This window comes from Schistocerca cancellata, chromosome 8 (assembly GCF_023864275.1).
Source record: "Schistocerca cancellata isolate TAMUIC-IGC-003103 chromosome 8, iqSchCanc2.1, whole genome shotgun sequence".
Lineage (NCBI taxonomy): Eukaryota > Metazoa > Arthropoda > Insecta > Orthoptera > Acrididae > Schistocerca > Schistocerca cancellata.
In genome coordinates this window covers 596592962-596611280 of record NC_064633.1, presented here as the reverse complement: position 1 = coordinate 596611280, position 18319 = coordinate 596592962, and the positions used below count along the sequence as shown (strand labels likewise).

Below are 18319 nucleotides of genomic sequence, written 5' to 3'. Positions count from 1 at the left end.
TGACTCCTGACAGGTAGACCTTGTATTCTCCCACTTCCTCTTCTTTCTCACCCCTTACCCGAATGTCACTAACAGCTAAAACGTCCAGCCCCATCTTACTTGCAGCCTCTGCCAGCTCTACCTTCTTCCCAGAGTAGCCCCCATTGATATTAATAGCTCCCCATCTCATTACCATTTGTTTGCCAAGTCGTATATTAGGAGTCCCTGGTTTGTCAGTTAGAGGTGGGACTCCGTCACCTCCAAAGGTCCGAGGCATTTTGCTCTGATTGTTGCCAGCATCATATTTAAAGTACCAGGGAAGCAGGTTGCTAGCCTTACTTGCCCCGAGTCCCATTGGGTTTTACCCCTAACGGCTGAGGGACTAACCGGTGGATTTGGTAGTCTTTGCCGTATGAGCACAAAGGTGACCACGACTCAGAATATGTCCGAGATGCCCAGCCTTATTCCAAAGTAACTGGTATCCCGACTGTCGGGACCACTTACTTGGCCACTCATACGTTGCCCGTGGTTCATGAACTAGGACATGACTACAGGAACCCACACCATGTACCACTCGAATCCCGGCCTGACACAAATTTTCATTTCATCATTCCATTACACAACTGATGGTCCATATACGAATACGTTTCATGTGTTTAACAACGGCTGTTCCTTCGGACATGAATGTATGTCCGAAGGAACATTGCATCGCAATTCTGAATAACACAGGCACTGAAATATCGTATCGCATATAGTTTCGGATTTATCCTAATACTAATACGTGAGCGCAGAAAATTGAAGTACCAATTTGTAATATTAATTGTACAAGGAGTCCAATGAAGCTTATGTAATTCGAAAGGTACTTTGCCATAGATGTGTACGAAAGAAAATTAGGTGTGTATGTAAACGCTAAGAGAGGTAAAAGGACGCAGAGATACACGGATGAGAAAAGTTCTTTTCTCTCACACCGCTACCAACTTCTACCGCACGCGCCGAGTGCTATGGTAGAAATAAAACACGAAATTAACGTTCTGTGAGAACGCAGTCGAGGGACGTTCGCCCTTAAATGTTGTAGATGATTCATTTGCAGTGACACATCCACACCGGGCAGCTACAATGCTGCAGCAAAACATCTTAGTAACGACGCCTTTGGGCGAACGCACACTGTACACAGCGTTGTTTATTGACGTTATTGCTTTTTGCTTACTTTTGTTTAAGAGCAAAAGAAAGTGACTCTGATTTTATTTCCCGCTTTTATCACAAAATTTGAAGTGAGTTCATAATTTCCATTTCTCCTTTTTGGATAGCTACACTCCCCTTATTATACGGAAACTATATTTGTTTTTGGCTGTGCATCGGAGAAGAACACTAACAGTCGGGCTGCAAAACAAAGAGGACAGACACAATTTTTGCGTAGAGAATAATGTAGACATCGATAGTGCAAATTCGGTTGCCATTATAAAAGATACATTTAAACGTGCAGTTAACCTAATTTCAAATAATTTTGAAACTTATAAATGCAATTTGATGAACTTGCTGAGCAGATTTTGTAATCCAAAACATTTCGCACCTGAGGTTACTTTATGTCACAGAAAAGCATTCACATTAAGTTGCCGTAAGTGAAATGTTAATTTTCAGCCGTCAGTTAAAAATTTATTTTCAACGCACTTTATCAAGGACTCACTTCAAATGATCGGGCATCCACAACACAGAATTTTCCATGGCCTGTCTTGAGGCTGAAATGTCAGACACTCTTACGTGGAATGTGTCACTTTCGGATACACGAAACTTTTTATCATGGATCAGGTCGGTTGATTTCTACGTATGGTCGTTCATCATGTTGTGCGCAACTATTTTTGTATGACATTGACACAATTGGTCGAATTTCGACCATATGGGATAACAATAGACAAAAATATCTGTGTATATCTGTAAATAATGTACCTTTACTATCGAATATTCCAAGGATTTGACCTGGCCCTAAACGGATCACGCATTAAAACATTTCACTTCGATGCTTTCCGAAAACAGAAGTGCTTTAATATGAATTACTTCCGTGTGGTCCCCGATTAGGATGGGAAACTTGTCTGAAATCAGAGGTGCGCAGATTCTTGCGCTTGACTGTTTCTGCTTTTTCTCTTGTGAGTTTCTTTCCTTGTGGTGTTAATACTACTCACAAATGAGAAAAGTAAATGTTAATGGAAATTACACACCCTGCATAAGATATGTATCTCAAATGAGAGTAGTTTCTATTATTTGTTGTTAGTATTTTATGATTTACGTCGTGTATGTTTTCACTGTTTTCAGTTACAGTTATCCTAATGAAGTTTGCATTTAGCACAAATATTTTGTTTCCATCCTGAAATTTTCCAGGAGAAAACCAACATTAATGAGGAAAAGACCATCAGACAGGCACAATATATTTCGAGGAACGAAAATTATTCGAGGCGTAGCCCCGAGAATTTTGTACGCATTTAGCTCATGCTCATAAATTAGGGATAACGCTGATACATGGTGAAACAACGGTCTGGTCGGCGGTTTGCGGGTTTAAATCATCTCGGGGTATGACCGTGCGGTGCATTTGACCTGAGGTCGTCGCACGGTGGCGCAGGCAGCAGTCCACATACGCTGAGGTGTGTTGGTGAATGTCAGAGTACGGTGCAGCGAGTAAGTGTGCAGACGTTTTCAGATGTGCTAATGATGACTGTGTGTTGAAAATGGCTCAAAGAACACATACTGATGACGTTATGAGGGGTAGAATACTAGGGCGACTGGAGGCTGGTCAAACACAGCAGGTCGTAGTACGAACCCTCCGTGTGCCACAAAGTGCGATCTCAAGATTATGGCAACGAGTCCAGCAGACAGGAAACGTCTCCAGTCGCTACAGTAAGGGACGTCCACAGTGTACAACACCACAAGAAGACCGATATCTTACCATCAGTGCCCGCAGACGGCCACGGAGTACTGCAGGTAGCCTTGCTCGCGACCTTACCGCAGCCACTGGAACAGTTGTCTCCAGACACACAGTCTACAGACGACTGAAAAGGCATGGTTTATTCGGCCGGAGACCTTCAAGGTGCATTCCACTGACCCCTGGTCACAGGAGAGCCCTTAAAGCCTGGTGTCAAGAACACATAACATGCTCGTTGGAACAGTAGTCCCAGGTTATGTTCACGGACGAGTCCAGGTATAGTCTGAACAGTGATTCTCGCCGGGTTTTCATCTGGCGTGAACCAGGGAACTAGATACCAACCCCTTAACGTCCTTGAAAGGGACCTTTATGGAGGTCGTGGTTTCATGGTGTGCGGTGGTATTATGATTGGTGCACGTACACTCCGGCATGTCTTTCACAGAGGTACTGTAACAGGTCAGGTGTATCGGGACGTCATTTTGCACCAGTATGTCCGCCTTTTGAGGGGTAGAGTGGGTCCCATCTTCCTCCTGATGGATGATAACGCACGGCCCCACCGAGCTGCCATCGTCTAGGGATACCTTGAAACAGAAGATATCAGGCGAATGGAGTGGCCTGCCTGTTCTCCAGACCTAAACCCCATCGAGTACGTCTGGGATACTCTCGGTCGACGTATCGCTGCACGTCTTCAAACCCCAACAACACTTCAGGAACTCCGACAGGTACTGGTGCAAGAATGGGAGGCTGTACCCTAGCAGCTGCTCGACCACCTGATCCGGAGTATGCCAACCCGTTGTGCGGCCTGTGTACGTGTGCACGGTGATCATATCACATATTGATGTAGACCCCTGAAGTGTTGTAGGGGTTTGAAGACGTGCAGCGATACGTCGACCGAGAGTATCCCAGACGTACTCGATGCGCAGGAAACTACAGTTTTGTACGACGTGTGTTTCGGGATGGTTTCCTCAACTTATCACCAGTACCGAGTACTTACATATCCGTGTCGTGTGTGTTCCGTCCGCAGCTCGTGATCGTGCGGTATCGTTCTCGCTTCCCACGCCAGGGTTCCCGGGTTCGATTCCCGGCGGGGTCAGGGATTTTCTCTGCCTCGTGATGACTGGGTGTTGTGTGATGTCCTTAGGTTAGTTAGGTTTAAGTATTTCTAAGTTCTAGGGACTGATGACCATAGATGTTAAGTCCCATAGTTCTCGGAGCCATTTGTGTTCCCTATGTACCTATGCTATTAGCGCCAGATTAGTGTAGTGCCACGTTGTGTGTCACCACATTCTGCAATTATCCTTAAATTATAAGCACGAGTGTATTTTTATCTTAGGAAGATAAGTACTTTACATATTAAAAAACTCACCTTCCTTTACGTTATCCAAGGTGAACCATGACCAGACTGCGAACAACGTCTCGAATCCTTCTGTTTACAATACGGCCCGTTACAGATTTCTATGTCACTGATAATTACGAAGACAGCTGAGGTTTCTCAAGCCATCGTGAATAAAATTAAAAAAAAGGCTTATGCCTCAAGCAGTGAATGTACCTTACGCCTCTGACGGAATAACTGAACGCCGTGTTTCAGGTGCGTATTGGTTACCTCCTGCACATAAATTCTGTGAGTCCGGAGTGTGAGCGCTTCTTCATGGGTGTCGTGCGTGACACAGTGGACTACCGCAAGAAGAACAGCGTGAAGAGGAACGACTTCGTCAACCTGCTGCTGCAGCTGCAGGAGACGGGACACGTCGACCCCGACCACGAAAGTGCAGACACTGGGAAAAAAGTCGCTCACTCGCCGGACATCGACTTCAGTAAGTATACGCAAGTCATCAACAACATGTCGCGACACTGAACTCGCATTCGGGAGGCCGACGGTTCAATCCCGCGTCCGGCCATCCTGATTTAGGTTTTCCGTGATTTCCCTAAATCGCTCCAGGCAAATGCCGGGATGGTTCCTTTGAAAGGGCACGGCCGAATTCCTTCCCCATCCTTCCCTAATCCGATGAGACCGATGACCTCGCTGTCTGGTCTCCTTCCCCCAAAGCCGCGCGGGTTTAGCCGAGCGGTCTAAGGCGCTGTAGTCATGGACTGTGCGGCGGAGGTTCGAGTCCTCTCTCGGGCATTCGGGCATGTGTGTGTGTGTTTGTCCTTAGGGTAATTTAGATTAAGTAGTGTGTAAGCTTAGGTACTGATGATCTTAGCAGTTAAGTCCCATAAGATTTCACACACATTTGAACATCTTTCCATGAAAACTGTTAACGGGAATAGTCTCTTTGATATTCTGACGATATTAGGCAGAAAATTCAGGCAGGCAATGGTTACCTACAGGTTATACAGAAATCAAACTGAAGTTGTAAAAGTTGAAAGAAGCAAGGGAACTAGTAGTAGAGAATGCAATGAGACACACTGTTATTGAATCGTGCGGTAAATCAAACAGCAGGGGAAACAAAGCATGACTTGGGAAATAGATTTGAGGATAAAGGGGAAGAAACCAAAATTTTTAAGTTTCCCTATTACGTTGTATTTCTGTCAGAGACTGCAAAGGATGTCGTAGATCAGTTTAACGGAATGCGTAGTGTCTTGAACATAGGTTATAAGTGAAACATTGTCATGTAATTAATTCAGGTAATGCTGGGGGTATTAGATTACAAAATCAGATCTTGAAAGTATCAGACGAGTTTTGACGGCCGAGGAAAACAACTGAGGCCGACAGAAGACACACCAGTTCGGTCTGAGAGTAGCAAGGAAAGATTTCCTGCAAAAGAGCAATACGGTAAGCCGAATATAAATTTAAAGCTTATGAAGTCTTTTCTTGAAGTATTTGTGTGGAGCTTATTCGGAACTGAAATATGGATAGGTGAACAATCTGCCCATAACCTTTGTCGTTACATGAGGCAATAACTATCGAATCGCGTGCTCATTACTCGTATTATCTGCCAAATACATACGTTACAATAGTCTGTGACTTTTCCTTAAGACAGTGTGAGCCAAATGTACAGGAAAACAAGTAGCGCGTGGATCAGTTACAACGTAAATAGTGGTCACTGTACGCAAGACACATTTAAATACAAAAATCACATGGCTGTAATTTCTAGTACAACGTAACTGTTGACATAAAGTCATTATTGTCATGTTTCTGCATAACGATGGCATTGTAAGACATATACGCAAGAGAAAGAGCTTCACAAACTGAAAACATAAATAAAGCGTTGGTCTACATTTGGCCCTTTTACAAGCAAATATTTGACTTAGCATTGACTGGCAGAGTTGTTGGATGTCCTGAGGGACACCGAGCTAATTTCTGTCCAATTGGCGCGTTAGATCGTCAGAATCCAGACCTGGTTGAAGGGTTCTGTGCATAATACTCCAAACTCTCCGAACTGATGAGAGATCCGGTGACCTTGCTGGCCAACGTAGGGTCTGCAAGCACGAAGACTAGCACCAGAAATTATCGCCGTGTACGGGCGGGCATTATCTTGCTGAAATGTAAGCCCAGGATAGTTTACCACGAAGAGCGACAGAACGGGACGCAGAATATCGTAGACGTACAGCTGTACTGGAAGGGTGAGGTGGATGACAACCAAAGGGGTCCTGCTGTCAGAAGAAATGGTACTCCAGACCATCTCTCCCCAGCCGTATGGTGTCCCAGTGTTATCTGGGGCGCTTCCAGACACGTCTTCGACATGGAACCTTAATACGTCAAAACTGTGTGTGAGTGTGTGTGTGGTGCATTTAGTATCCGTCCCTTATGTTCTGATTCTAGTTCCATACTAACTGCGAACTTAACAGCAGTATTCCAAGTAGCCATTATAGGGAAATTTTGTGAATTAACATTAAAAATAAATATAATCTTGAATACTACACTACTGGCCATTAAAATTGCTACACCAAGAAGAAATGCAGATGATAAACGGGTATTCATTGGACAAATATATTATACTAGAAATGATATATGATTACATTTTCAGGAAATTTGGGTGCCTAGATCCTGAGAAATCAGTACCCAGAACAACCAACTCTGTCCGTAATAACGGCCTTGATACACCTGGGTACTGAGTCAAGCAGACCTTGGTTGACGTGTACAGGTACAACTGCCTATGGAGCTTCAACACGATACCACAGTTCATTAACAGTAGTGACTGGCGTATTGTGACGAGCCAGTTGCTCGGCCACCATTGACCAGACGTTTTTAATTGGTAAGAAATCTGGAGAATGTGCTGGCCAGGGCAGCAGTCGAACATTTTCTGTATCCAGAAACGCCCGTACAGGACCTCCAACATGCGTTCGTGCATTATCCTGCTGAAATGTAGGGTTTCGCAGGGATCGAATGAAGGGTAGAGCAACGGGTCGTAACACATATGAAATGTAACGTCCACTGTTCAAAGTGCGGTCAATGCGAACTAGGGGTGACCGAGACGTGTACCCAATGACATCCCATACCATCACGCCGGGTGATACGCCAGGAAGGCGATGACGAATACACGCTTCCAATGTGCGTTCACCACGATGTCGCCAAAAACGGATGCGACCATCATGATGCTGTAAACAGAACATGGATTCATCCGAAAAAATGACGTTTTGCCATTTGTGCACCCAGATTCGTCGTTGAGTACACTGTCGCAGGCGCTCCTGTCTGTGATGCAGCATGAAGGGTAACCGCAGCCATGGTCTCCGAGCTGAAAGTCCATGCTGCAGCATACGTCGTCGAACTGTTCGTGCAGATGGTTGTTGTGTTGCAAACGTCCCCATCTGTTGACTCAGGGATTGAGACGTGGCTGCACGATCCGTTACAGCCATGCGGATAAGATGCCTGTCATCTCGCCTGTTAGCGATACGAGGCCGTTGGGATCCACCACGGCGTTCCGTATTGCCCTCCTGAAACCACCGATTCCATATTCTGCTAACAGTCATTGGAGCTCGACCAACGCAGCAGTGTCGCGATAAGGTAAATGGCAATCGCGATAGGCTACAATCCGACCTTTATCAGAGTCGGAAACGTGATGGTACGCATTTCTTCTCCTTACACGAGGCATCGCAACAACGTTTCACCAGGCACCGCCAGTCAACTGCTGTTTGTGTGTGAGAAGTCGGTTGGAAACTTTCCTCATGTCAACACGTTGTAGGTGTCGCCACCGGCGTCAACCTAGTGTGAATGCTCTGCAAAGCTAATCATTTGCATATCACAGCATCTTCTTGCTGTCGGTTAAATGTTGCGTCTGTAGCACGTCATCTTCGTGGCGTAGCAATTTTAATTGCCAGAAGTGTACTTAATATATCTGAACATAAAATGGGTAAATTAATTTTTGATAGGAAGTATAGAATGTTGAGACTTTATTAAAAGATAATTCAGACCTGAGAGACTGATGGTTTGTCTGTAAATTTATTTTTCACAAACACTGATTTTTCTCAAAACTTTGTCGCTGTGTTTTGGGCCCTTATGGTTCTCACTGCTTCGGTTTATTGTCTGAGAGCAAATGACTGAGCACACTGTAGAGCTCTACCAGACTAACGTTGGTCTACCTTGTTGCAGCCTTCACAGACGACCTGTTCGCCGCGCAGTGCTTCGTTTTCTTCGTGGCCGGCTTCGAGACGTCGTCCACGACAATGAGTTTCTGCATCCACGAGTTGGCAGTCAACCCAGACGTGCAGGACCGGCTCAGGTCTGAAGTCGACAGCGTGCTCAGTAGACACGGCGGGGAGGTGACGTACGATGCCGTACAGGAGATGACCTATCTGGACATGGTGGTCGCAGGTGAGGTTGCTCTTCCTCAACAAATTCTTGAACCACCGGTACCTGTGGGAAATGAAAAATTACGCCTCTGAACGCGAGGCGTATGGACACAACGACGAAAATTTCTCGATTTTTCCATCCGGTCGGCGGAGTTGAGGTGCTGGGCTTTGTCAGAAGATGATGCGTATCGACACTCGTCGAAGCAGCGCGTTATCTCGGCACCAGTAGGCTGCTGAAGAACCGAGAGGTTCACATTCACACACGTGAACACAAAATTTTCAGCGGGAATGAGGGGGTTCAGTTAAACAGTAACTGAATAAGCTCCCGTTATGTCAGTTTGTTGCCACGGCTGACTTATATCAGTCTAGCCCAACACTTTTCTGAAGTACTTACTACTCAACACGTTTTCATCACAATATAAAATGTGACACAGACAGTTCCAGTTATAACGCGCTGCTTCTTGGACTCGGGTAGGCGGGCCGGCCACGGATCGAATCCGCCCGGCGGATTAACGACGAAGGAGGGTCTGCCGGCCAGCTTGGATGTGGTTTTTAGGCGGTTTTCCACGTCCCATTAGGTGAATACCGGGCTGGTCCCCACGTTCCGCCTCAGTTACACGACTCGCCGACATCTGAACAAATTTACACTATTCCATGACTTACACTAGACGCAGACAGCTGGGGTACACAAGTTCCATCCCACGGGTACGGGGTGGCGGCAGGAAGGGTATCCGGCCGCCCCTTCATCCTAACCTTGCCAAATCCGTTGCTAACAATGCCGACCGTGTGTCAGTGCGGGACATGACCCAGTGAAAGAAAGGAGGAAACAAAGACAGTTCCAGTTATCAGGTGGTCATACGCAGTATCACTTACCACAAATGTCTTAGGAGCTGTTCAGATAATTGTTTTTCCCATTTTCGAGGACTACTTGACACTTCTGAGAAATATGCGTTGTTTTCACTTGTCCTTTCGATAGAAACTATGACATGAGCTACACCTAATGGTATTAGAGGTGTATTTTGTTCATCAACATGTCCCAAGCTGTCCTCTTCCCTTGGTAACGAGCCCCTCAGTTCTTTCAAGTCACCTTTCTTTGTATTTCTTGAAGAAAGGAGCTGCGTCGGCAGGAGATGAAGGAACGTTAAGTCTTTCTACTAGCTGAGGCTTCAGAAGGGAAAACGCCAAGTCTTTGAAGAAAATCCTTCGACTCTTAATTTGTTTTACCTCATTTGCATGAAAAATGGTTCGGGTACTGATTCCTGCTATATCCAGTAGAACACAGAATACAACCAATGACCATCTTCTTGTCACCCGCGTGACGGAATACGTGGCCGGCCGGTGTGGCCGTGCGGTTCTAGGCGCTTCAGTCTGGAACCGCGTGACCGCTACGGTTGCAGGTTCGAATCCTGCCTCGGGCATGGATGTGTGTGATGTCCTTAGGTTAGTTAGGTTTAAGTAGCTCTAAGTTCTATGGGACTGATGACCTCCGATTATAACTCCCATAGTGCTCAGAGCCATTTGAACCATTTTTTGAACGGAACACGCACTTCCCAGCTGATCGACTGCGTCGATTCCTTCTTTTGTTACCTTCTAACACAAAAATATCTCTGGCTGAATCGTAGCTTCGTCAACGGTAAGCCGTGCATAGTTGAAAGTAGTAAAACTGCCTTTTTTCCGTACAAACGAAACAACGGACAGTCCCACTCTCTCTGGCAAAACTTCTCGTGGAACGAAACTTCCTGGCAGATTAAAACTGTGTGCCCGACCGAGCTTCGAACTCGGGACCTTTGCCTTTAGCGGGCAAGTGCTCTACCATCTGAGCCACCGAGTGTACTCTTTCAGGAGTGCTAGTTCTGCATGGTTCGCAGGAGAACTTCTGTAAAGTTTGGAAGGTAGGAGACGAGGTACTGGCAGAAGTAAAGCTGAAAGTACCGAGCGTGAGTCGTGCTTCGGTAGCTCAGATGGTAGAGCACTTGCCCGCGAAAGGCCAAGGTCCCGAGTTCGAGTCTCGGTCGGGCACACAGTTTTAATCTGCCAGGAGGTTTCATATCAGCGCACACTCCGCTGCAGAGTGAAAATCTCATTCTTGTGGAACCTCGCTTTTGTTTTCTCTCGCTGTACCGAAGCATGCTACTAGTTTTTTTTCTTTTTTTAAAAACTAGAAGGTAACTAAGGAATCGCTGGTGTACCAGTTATCTGTCGATAAGTTTCTCCCTGACCAGTCTACGTCAGTAGCAAAACCGTCCTACAACATCACAATGAGAACGAGAAGCATCGTATGGTCCTGTAGGTTGTTTCCCACAATTCCCGCAATACACTTGAATGTTACTTGTGAAGAATGTTTTAGCCGCAACTAAATCCAAACTCTTTAAGCCATCATTCGCCAGTTTGTTCGGGATATACTAAGCAAAAAAGCAGCTACCACGGAGAGCGTACCACCGTTCTTCTACTATTACAAATTTGCATACACGGTAAGTGTCGTTACAGTTCACCATAATTTCATCTAGTTCTGCTTTAATTCAGCGAATATATCACTTGCTGTTCTTTCTTGTCCTCTGCTGTTGCAGTAAAAACGAATACAACGTAAAAGCAACAGAAATCTACTGCTCACCACAAAAAATTGTTCAAATGGCTCTGAGCGCTATGCGACTTAACTTCTGAGGTCATCAGTCGCCTAGAACTTAGAACTAATTAAACCTAACTAACCTGAGGACATCACACACATACATTCCCAAGGCAGGATTCGAACCTGCGACCGTAGAGTTCGCTCGGCTCCAGACTGCAGCGCCTAGAACCGCACGGCTACTCCGGCCGGCCTGCTCATCACACATCACCAACAGAACGCGGTCAGTTTGTTTGATAAGTTCCACTTCTTCCACAGAGTCGTTATCATTTTCGATGTCTGGTATGGCGTTACACCCTGGATACTCTTTTAATAGCCAAAGAATCTCGTTACCTATGTGGAAATTGTGTCTGTTCTTTCGGACTATTGATGAACTGCAGCTATCTAGAACGAAATTACAATTATATATTAACACCTTCAGCTGCTGACGGGCGTTGATGTATATCAACGGGACATGTGAAAATGTGTGCCCCGACCGGGACTCGAACCCGGGATCTCCTGCTTACATGACAGACGCTCTGTCCATGGGAGCTACCGAGGGCACAGAGGATAGCGCGACTGCAGGGATTTATCTCTGGCACGCCTCCCGCGAGAGCCACATTCTCACCTTATATGTCCACAGACTACATTCGTAGCGTCACTACCCAACGCAGTCATTACTCGTGGAAGACATTCTCTTCTGTGCTTATGCACACATATTACCCGAACTCTTACGGAATTTGGTAAGAATGTCTTCCACGAGTAATGAGTGTGTTGGGTAGGGGCACCAAGAATGTAGTGTGTGGACATAAATGGTGAGAACGTGGGTGTCGCGGGAGGCATGTGGGAGATAGTCGCTGCAGTGACACTATCCTCTGCGCTCTCGGTGGCTCAGATGGATTCCCTGTTCATCTCCGTCCCTGCCGGCACGGTGGCTCAGCGTGTTCGGTCAGAGGGCTGCTCGCACTCTGTAATAAAAATCTGAGTAAAGGAATCAACGATCAACGTGAGTGGATGTCTTGTGACGTCCACGCAGAACAAACGCAACGAACAATACCGAACAAACTGAAAAAAAAAAATGGATAGAGCGTCTGCCATGTAAGCAGGAGATCCCGGGTTCGAATCTTGGTCGGGGCACACTTTTTCACCTGTTCCCGTTGATATATATCAACACCCGTCAGCAGCTGAAGGTATTAATATGTAATTCTAATTTCGTTCTAGACGGCCGCAGGTCATCAATAGTGTCTGTTCTTTCGGACATGTGCGAACTCGTTACCGGTCAGTTTTCATCTCGTCCTGCACACAGTGACAAGAACCCGCTCGTTAGGCGTTATATTTTGCTGCTCTTAAAAAGTAACGAAATAAAAGTGAAGGAATACGGCAGGGCGCGTGGCGTACATTGTGTACGAAGGTTTCACACTATCTCCTTATTTCATACTAGTTGAGAGAGCCGACGTTGTCCGGGTATTTCTTTATTCCAATTTTCTGTTACTCCATCTACTCCTTCCCTCTCTCTCTATCTCCTCCTCCAACTCTCCCTGTTCATCTCCAACCCTTTCCTTTCTCTGCCCATGTCAACCTCTCTCCTCTCTCTGTACATTTATCCCTGCCCTATCTCCGCCCGTCTCTTCCTCCTCCTCCTCCTCCTCCTCCTCCTATTCCTTCTCCTATCTGTGCTTGTCATCTCCTTCAGCCTTGCTGTCTGTCCACATCCTCCCCCTCCCTTCTCTCTGCACCTTATCACACTCAACCCAATAGTAGTCTGTTGGTTCTTACGGCGGCAGTATTTCCTTGCAGATCGTAACGAATATGTGAAACAAATTTGATTTAAATCGTTCCAGGGGCTGAGGATGAGCTTCTTACCTATTGCGTTGCTCGCACACTCACGTGTCAACTATATTTCACACATACGTATTTAACACATTAGATGCGTATTTCTGCACATATTTCACTCGTATGCCTAGCGAATTTCGACCAGCAGGTTCATTTTCACGCAGCTTAATGTCCTTGACATCGTATCTCTCGAACTATGTGATGTAAAAAGGTATAATTTTCCAGGCGAATCCAATGGTATACTTGCCTGTTGTCTACGAAATGTCTCGCGAATAGATTTAGCAGCAAAGAAGTAATAAATTAAAACGACATGCACAATGTGGCAGTTTTCTCTCGCATCTCACGACATGATGTCATATCTCCTGAAATATGTGTCGTACAGTGACATGCATTTGTAGGTACATTCAGCGAGTAGTGTGGATACTGAAGGTAAAAAGTGTTGGGAATAGAGTTAGTAGCAGCGAGGAAGTAAATTTAAACGTCTTGCATAATGCGGTAGTTTTTCACGAATTCAGCGTTTATAAAGTTGTATCTCCTGAACTAAGTGTCGTACAACGATATAATTTTTCTGATAGATTCAGTGGCATATGTGAATACTGTCTGAAAAATGTGTCACGAATAGAATTAATCGTAAAGAAGTAATAAATAAAAAGTAATACATCATCTGAAAGTTTCACTGTATGAACAGCTTAAATGTAGAAACCGACGAACTGTCCTCCTTTCATCATTTTGTGCGAGTGATCCTCAAGAAAATGTTTCGCAGATTTTGAAATTAAGTGTAAATTTGGGGGGATGTAAATCTCTAAGTGCATCCATTCTGCTGCGCGGAATTAGCCGAGCGGTCTCAAGCGCTACAGTCATGGACTGTGCGGCTGGTCCTGGCAGAGGTTCGTGTCCTCCCTCGGGCATGGGTGTGTGTGTGTGTTTGTCCTTAGGATAATTTAGGTTAAGTAGTGTGTAGGCTTAGGGACTGATGACCTTAGCACCTAAGTCCCATAGGATTTCACACACATTTGAACATTTTTTTTTTTGCACCCATTCTCAAATAGTAGATGCCTAAGTTATAGGTATTTTCGCTTCGTGGGCTACATTGCTTTTTCACCTCCATTCCTTTGATAGTTGGGTGGCTCTTAACCCTCCCATTGGTTTCTTCCAGCCTGTAACTGATATGTGTACAAAGTTTGCTTGAAATCGTTTCAGTGGTTTAGAAGGAAATGTCGAAATACATACATATATACATAGACACAGGGTACGTACGTACACCCGTATTTACAATTTGTATGGCTTACTGCAGCTCACGTAGACGCATGAAAACACAACTTATCGTTGTGTCAGTGGAAGCGATAATGAATGAATGGGTACGGTTTCGCAATTGTAAAACCACACTGTATCGGTCTAGGTGATTGGCGCACTTTATACATAGTCGCACAGGCTCGAGTGTTTAACAGTGATTTATCTCATACAAAGAAAGTTTATTTTATCGTTGTTTGATTAAACTAAAAGTAAACTGTGATTTAGTTCATACATGTTTACCTTGGTAATATGAAAACAGCAATTCTTCACACGTGTACAAACTACCCCTCGCGTCGACTCGTGTTACGAGAAACGGCACAATCGCTCGATGGTTGAGGAAACGATTCAAAACGACATGCTGTAGACGGATAGGAGATAACTTTCTTTTAAGTTAGTCCTTTCACAAGTTTGATGCCGTTCTCCATTTACATTTGTATGGTTTCTCCGTAACCCCCACTTAAGTGGCTGGCAGAGACTTCGTCGCACCACTTTCTCACTATTTCTCGATAGTTTCAAAGTACAACAGCGCGGGGAGAAAGCGAGCAGTTGAACAAATCCGCGTCAGTTTTTTTTTCCTTTATTAAATTTCAATTCCCCCCAAAGGGCGCGGGCTGGCAGCAGCTTAGTATGCCGCTCTTCAGCCTACAGACTTTGTTAGAAAGATGAAGAGAATAAATAATAAAAACAGGCGATACAATCGGAGACTTAAAGAGTAACATGGCGAAAAGAAATCGTGGAACTTAAAACAAAGAACAGAGGGATGATGACGCTAAGAAAATACATACAAAGCAGACAGGTAAAACAATAGACAGACAATTAAAAAAACACGCGCGACAGTCTGGTTTCTGTTCGCAAAAGACATAAAATTCACACCCAGCGACGGCATGCTTTCTGTTCGCAACACGAGAAAGACGAACAACACTGAACAGTCACTGGAACACTGCACTAAAAAGTTGGCAAATGGAACATACCACAGCCGAGAGCAGGTGGGGGGAAACTGGACAGATGATGGGAAAATAAAAAAGGGGGGGGGAGCCGGGAAAGGAGCTGATGGAGGATGAGGACCCATAAGAGGGGTGCGGGGCGCTGGGCAGACGCGACAGGGGGTGGGGTAGGCAGAGGAGGGGAAAACAAAAGGACTCGGAGGGGGGAGAAGGGAGGTAGGGAGAGGTTTAGTGGGGAGAAAAGAGGATGGAAGGGAGGAAAAGGGAGCCCAGGGAAAGGACAGAGGAGAGGAGGGGGAGTGAGGATCAGTTGATAGGAGGGATAAATGGAGGGAGAGAGGGCATCGTCCGGGAGGGGAAGTAGATGGAAGCCACCTTGGGAAAGGAGATATAGGGTGCAGAGATGGAGGGTAGGGGGGAACAACGGTGAAGACGTGGCAGGGGGCGGAGATGGGAGAGGAGAGGAGCAACCAGCATCAGTTGTAATTCCTCTTCTTTTATAATGATGATCAATCCTCTGTATTGAAGTGAGCGCCAAACAAATATTTTTGCACTCGCTGTAGAAAGTTAGAAGACTGAAATGTCGTGAAGAGATCTTGCTACAACGAAAAAGCGAAAAAAGTGGTCCAACTAAAACATTCACATATTCTTTACGTACTACACGAATATGTAATAAAAATGGGGGTTCCTATTTAGAAAAAACGCAGTTGATATTCGTTTGACCTATGGCAGCGCCATCTAGCGCCGCAAACACAGCGCCCTCTGCTTTCCCCCTTCAAGCTAGACGAGTTTCGTTCTTTGTAGTTCTTTCGTTGGATGCTTATTTCGTGAGATATTTGGCCCAGTCACTAGCAATGGACTACCATATATATATATATATATATATATATATATATATATATATATATATGGGATGTATCATAATTAATGGCGTTGAAAGTACGCGATACTACAGGCAAAAGAGTCGCAGCAAACATAGGCATACCTTAAGAGCTACGAGCAATGTTTCACCTTCGAGACTGTAAAGCAAATCTCTTCTACTGCAAGCTCTTTGCTTTCCATATTTTGGGAAGTGATAAGTCTGTCATCGCAACCAACATTTCAGGGTGGGAGGGATCAGTATGACACTGTAGCAAGCCTTTATCAGTGACTACAGGGCAGAAATTTTAGACTATGAAACGGCCAAAACAAGGGGAGAATGGAATTTTCGTTATGCACTCACAGTGTACTTCACTTTATTTATCATCCGTTTAAAATCACGTAAAGACTTGAATGACACGTTGTTCGAATATTCATTCTGCAGATCTATGATATAAAATATGGCTCTCTTAAACCGCAAGTTCTTCAAGACTTGTCTAAAATCTTCAGGATTGTCTTCTCTAGAAGGGGATGGAGAAAAAGAGCTGCCAGGAACCGAAGTGTGAACTGCAACTAGAACATCACGAGCATTATTAGAAGTTTCCACTGTTACCAATTATTGGCAATGTAATTCACATTGTACAACTGCCGGCCGCTGTGGCGTAGCGATTCTAGGCGCTTCAGTCGGGAACCGCGCTGCTGCTACAGTCGCAGGTTCGAATCCCGCTTCGGGCATGGATGTGTGTGATGTCCTTAGGTTAGTTAGGTTTAAGTAGTTCTAAATCTGTGGGACTGATGAACTCAGATGTTAAGTTCAAATGGTTCAAATGGCTCTAAGCACTATGGGACTCAACTGCTGTGGTCATAAGTCCCCTAGAACTTAGAACTACTTAAACCTAACTAACCTAAGGACATCACACACATCCATTCCCGAGGCAGGATTCGAACCTGCGACCGTAGCGGTCGTGCGGCTCCAGACTGTAGCGCCTTTAACCGCTCGGCCACTCCGGCCGGCCAGATGTTAAGTCCCATAGTGCTTAGAGCCATTTGAACCATTTTTTGAACTGCAAATATTTCCGTTGATGAAAGCAATTGAGCGGACAGGTTTCGCTATTGGCATAAACTACTAAGTGCATTCGTAAATTCAGAAACTACACTCATTTCTGACGTAGATGGTCTAAAGACGGTGTGGCAACTTCACCAGTTATGCTGTGAATCATATTTTGGATTATCACTGTGTTTAGCGACTGAAAATGTATTTTAGCATAAATATGAACATAACAGCGTCGTTACAATTGGTATTCTAAACATGAAAAATGGTTGAAATGGCTCTGAGCACTATGCGAGTCAACTTCTGAGGTCATCAGTCACCTACAACTTAGAACTAATTAAACATAACTAACCTAAGGACATCACACACATTCCTCGGTTCGAGACTGTAGCGCCTAGAACCGCACGGGCACACCGGCCGGCTCTAAACATGAACTCTTACTTTACTACGTGGCAATTTACCTTGTAATTCTCAACATCGCGTCATTAATAATTCCAACACTTGTTCCACTAATACAAAATTGAAACTCAAAGCAAGGACAAATGTAAGACATACTTACTACTGACTGTTGTGTTGAAGTGGAATTTTCTCTGTGGACAAGCGCAACTTTCGTGTACCATATAATAACTGAGAAAGAAAAATGGCAAATATTAACAATATCATCTCACGTAAGTTTTGGTCAGAAGGGTTACTGAAACGTTAACCTTAGGCCATGGCAAGTAATCGGCTTTAGAGCCGAGAACATATTTCTTGGTTGAACTGCCGTAGTTCATTTCTTACCTGCGACGAATGACTGTGTAACATCGATTGTGATAAATTGCAGAAATAGCAAAATTTGCAGAAGTCGTGCAAGTCACAGAATTCGCAGAAAACACGTAATTCGCAGAAAAGCACGTAAGTCGTAGATATCGCGGAATTAGCATAGATGGCGTGCGAAGGGATAGAAGCTATGAATTCGTTAACAGCGTGCCCTAATTGTGACAAATCGCAGCTAAGAATCGCAGTTACCGAAAAGTATCAGTCGCAGGAATGACTGATATCGTAGAGTCGCAGATTAGCCGATCCGTATTGGCACGGCCTTCAAGTTGCCGGATGTGCTGGCCTACACGTCGCGG

At 45.0% G+C, this 18319-nt stretch overlaps 1 protein-coding gene across 1 annotated transcript in view; it reads left to right on the top strand.

The window, feature by feature from the left end:
- The window catches only part of LOC126095056 (probable cytochrome P450 6a13), a 77965-nt gene that overhangs the window by 28780 nt on the left and 30866 nt on the right, over nt 1–18319 (top strand). The window contains exons 3-4 of the mRNA XM_049909740.1: nt 4479–4704; nt 8424–8645. Of these exons, the coding sequence (XP_049765697.1) occupies nt 4479–4704; nt 8424–8645 (448 nt within the window). The remainder of the gene's footprint in view (nt 1–4478; nt 4705–8423; nt 8646–18319) is intronic.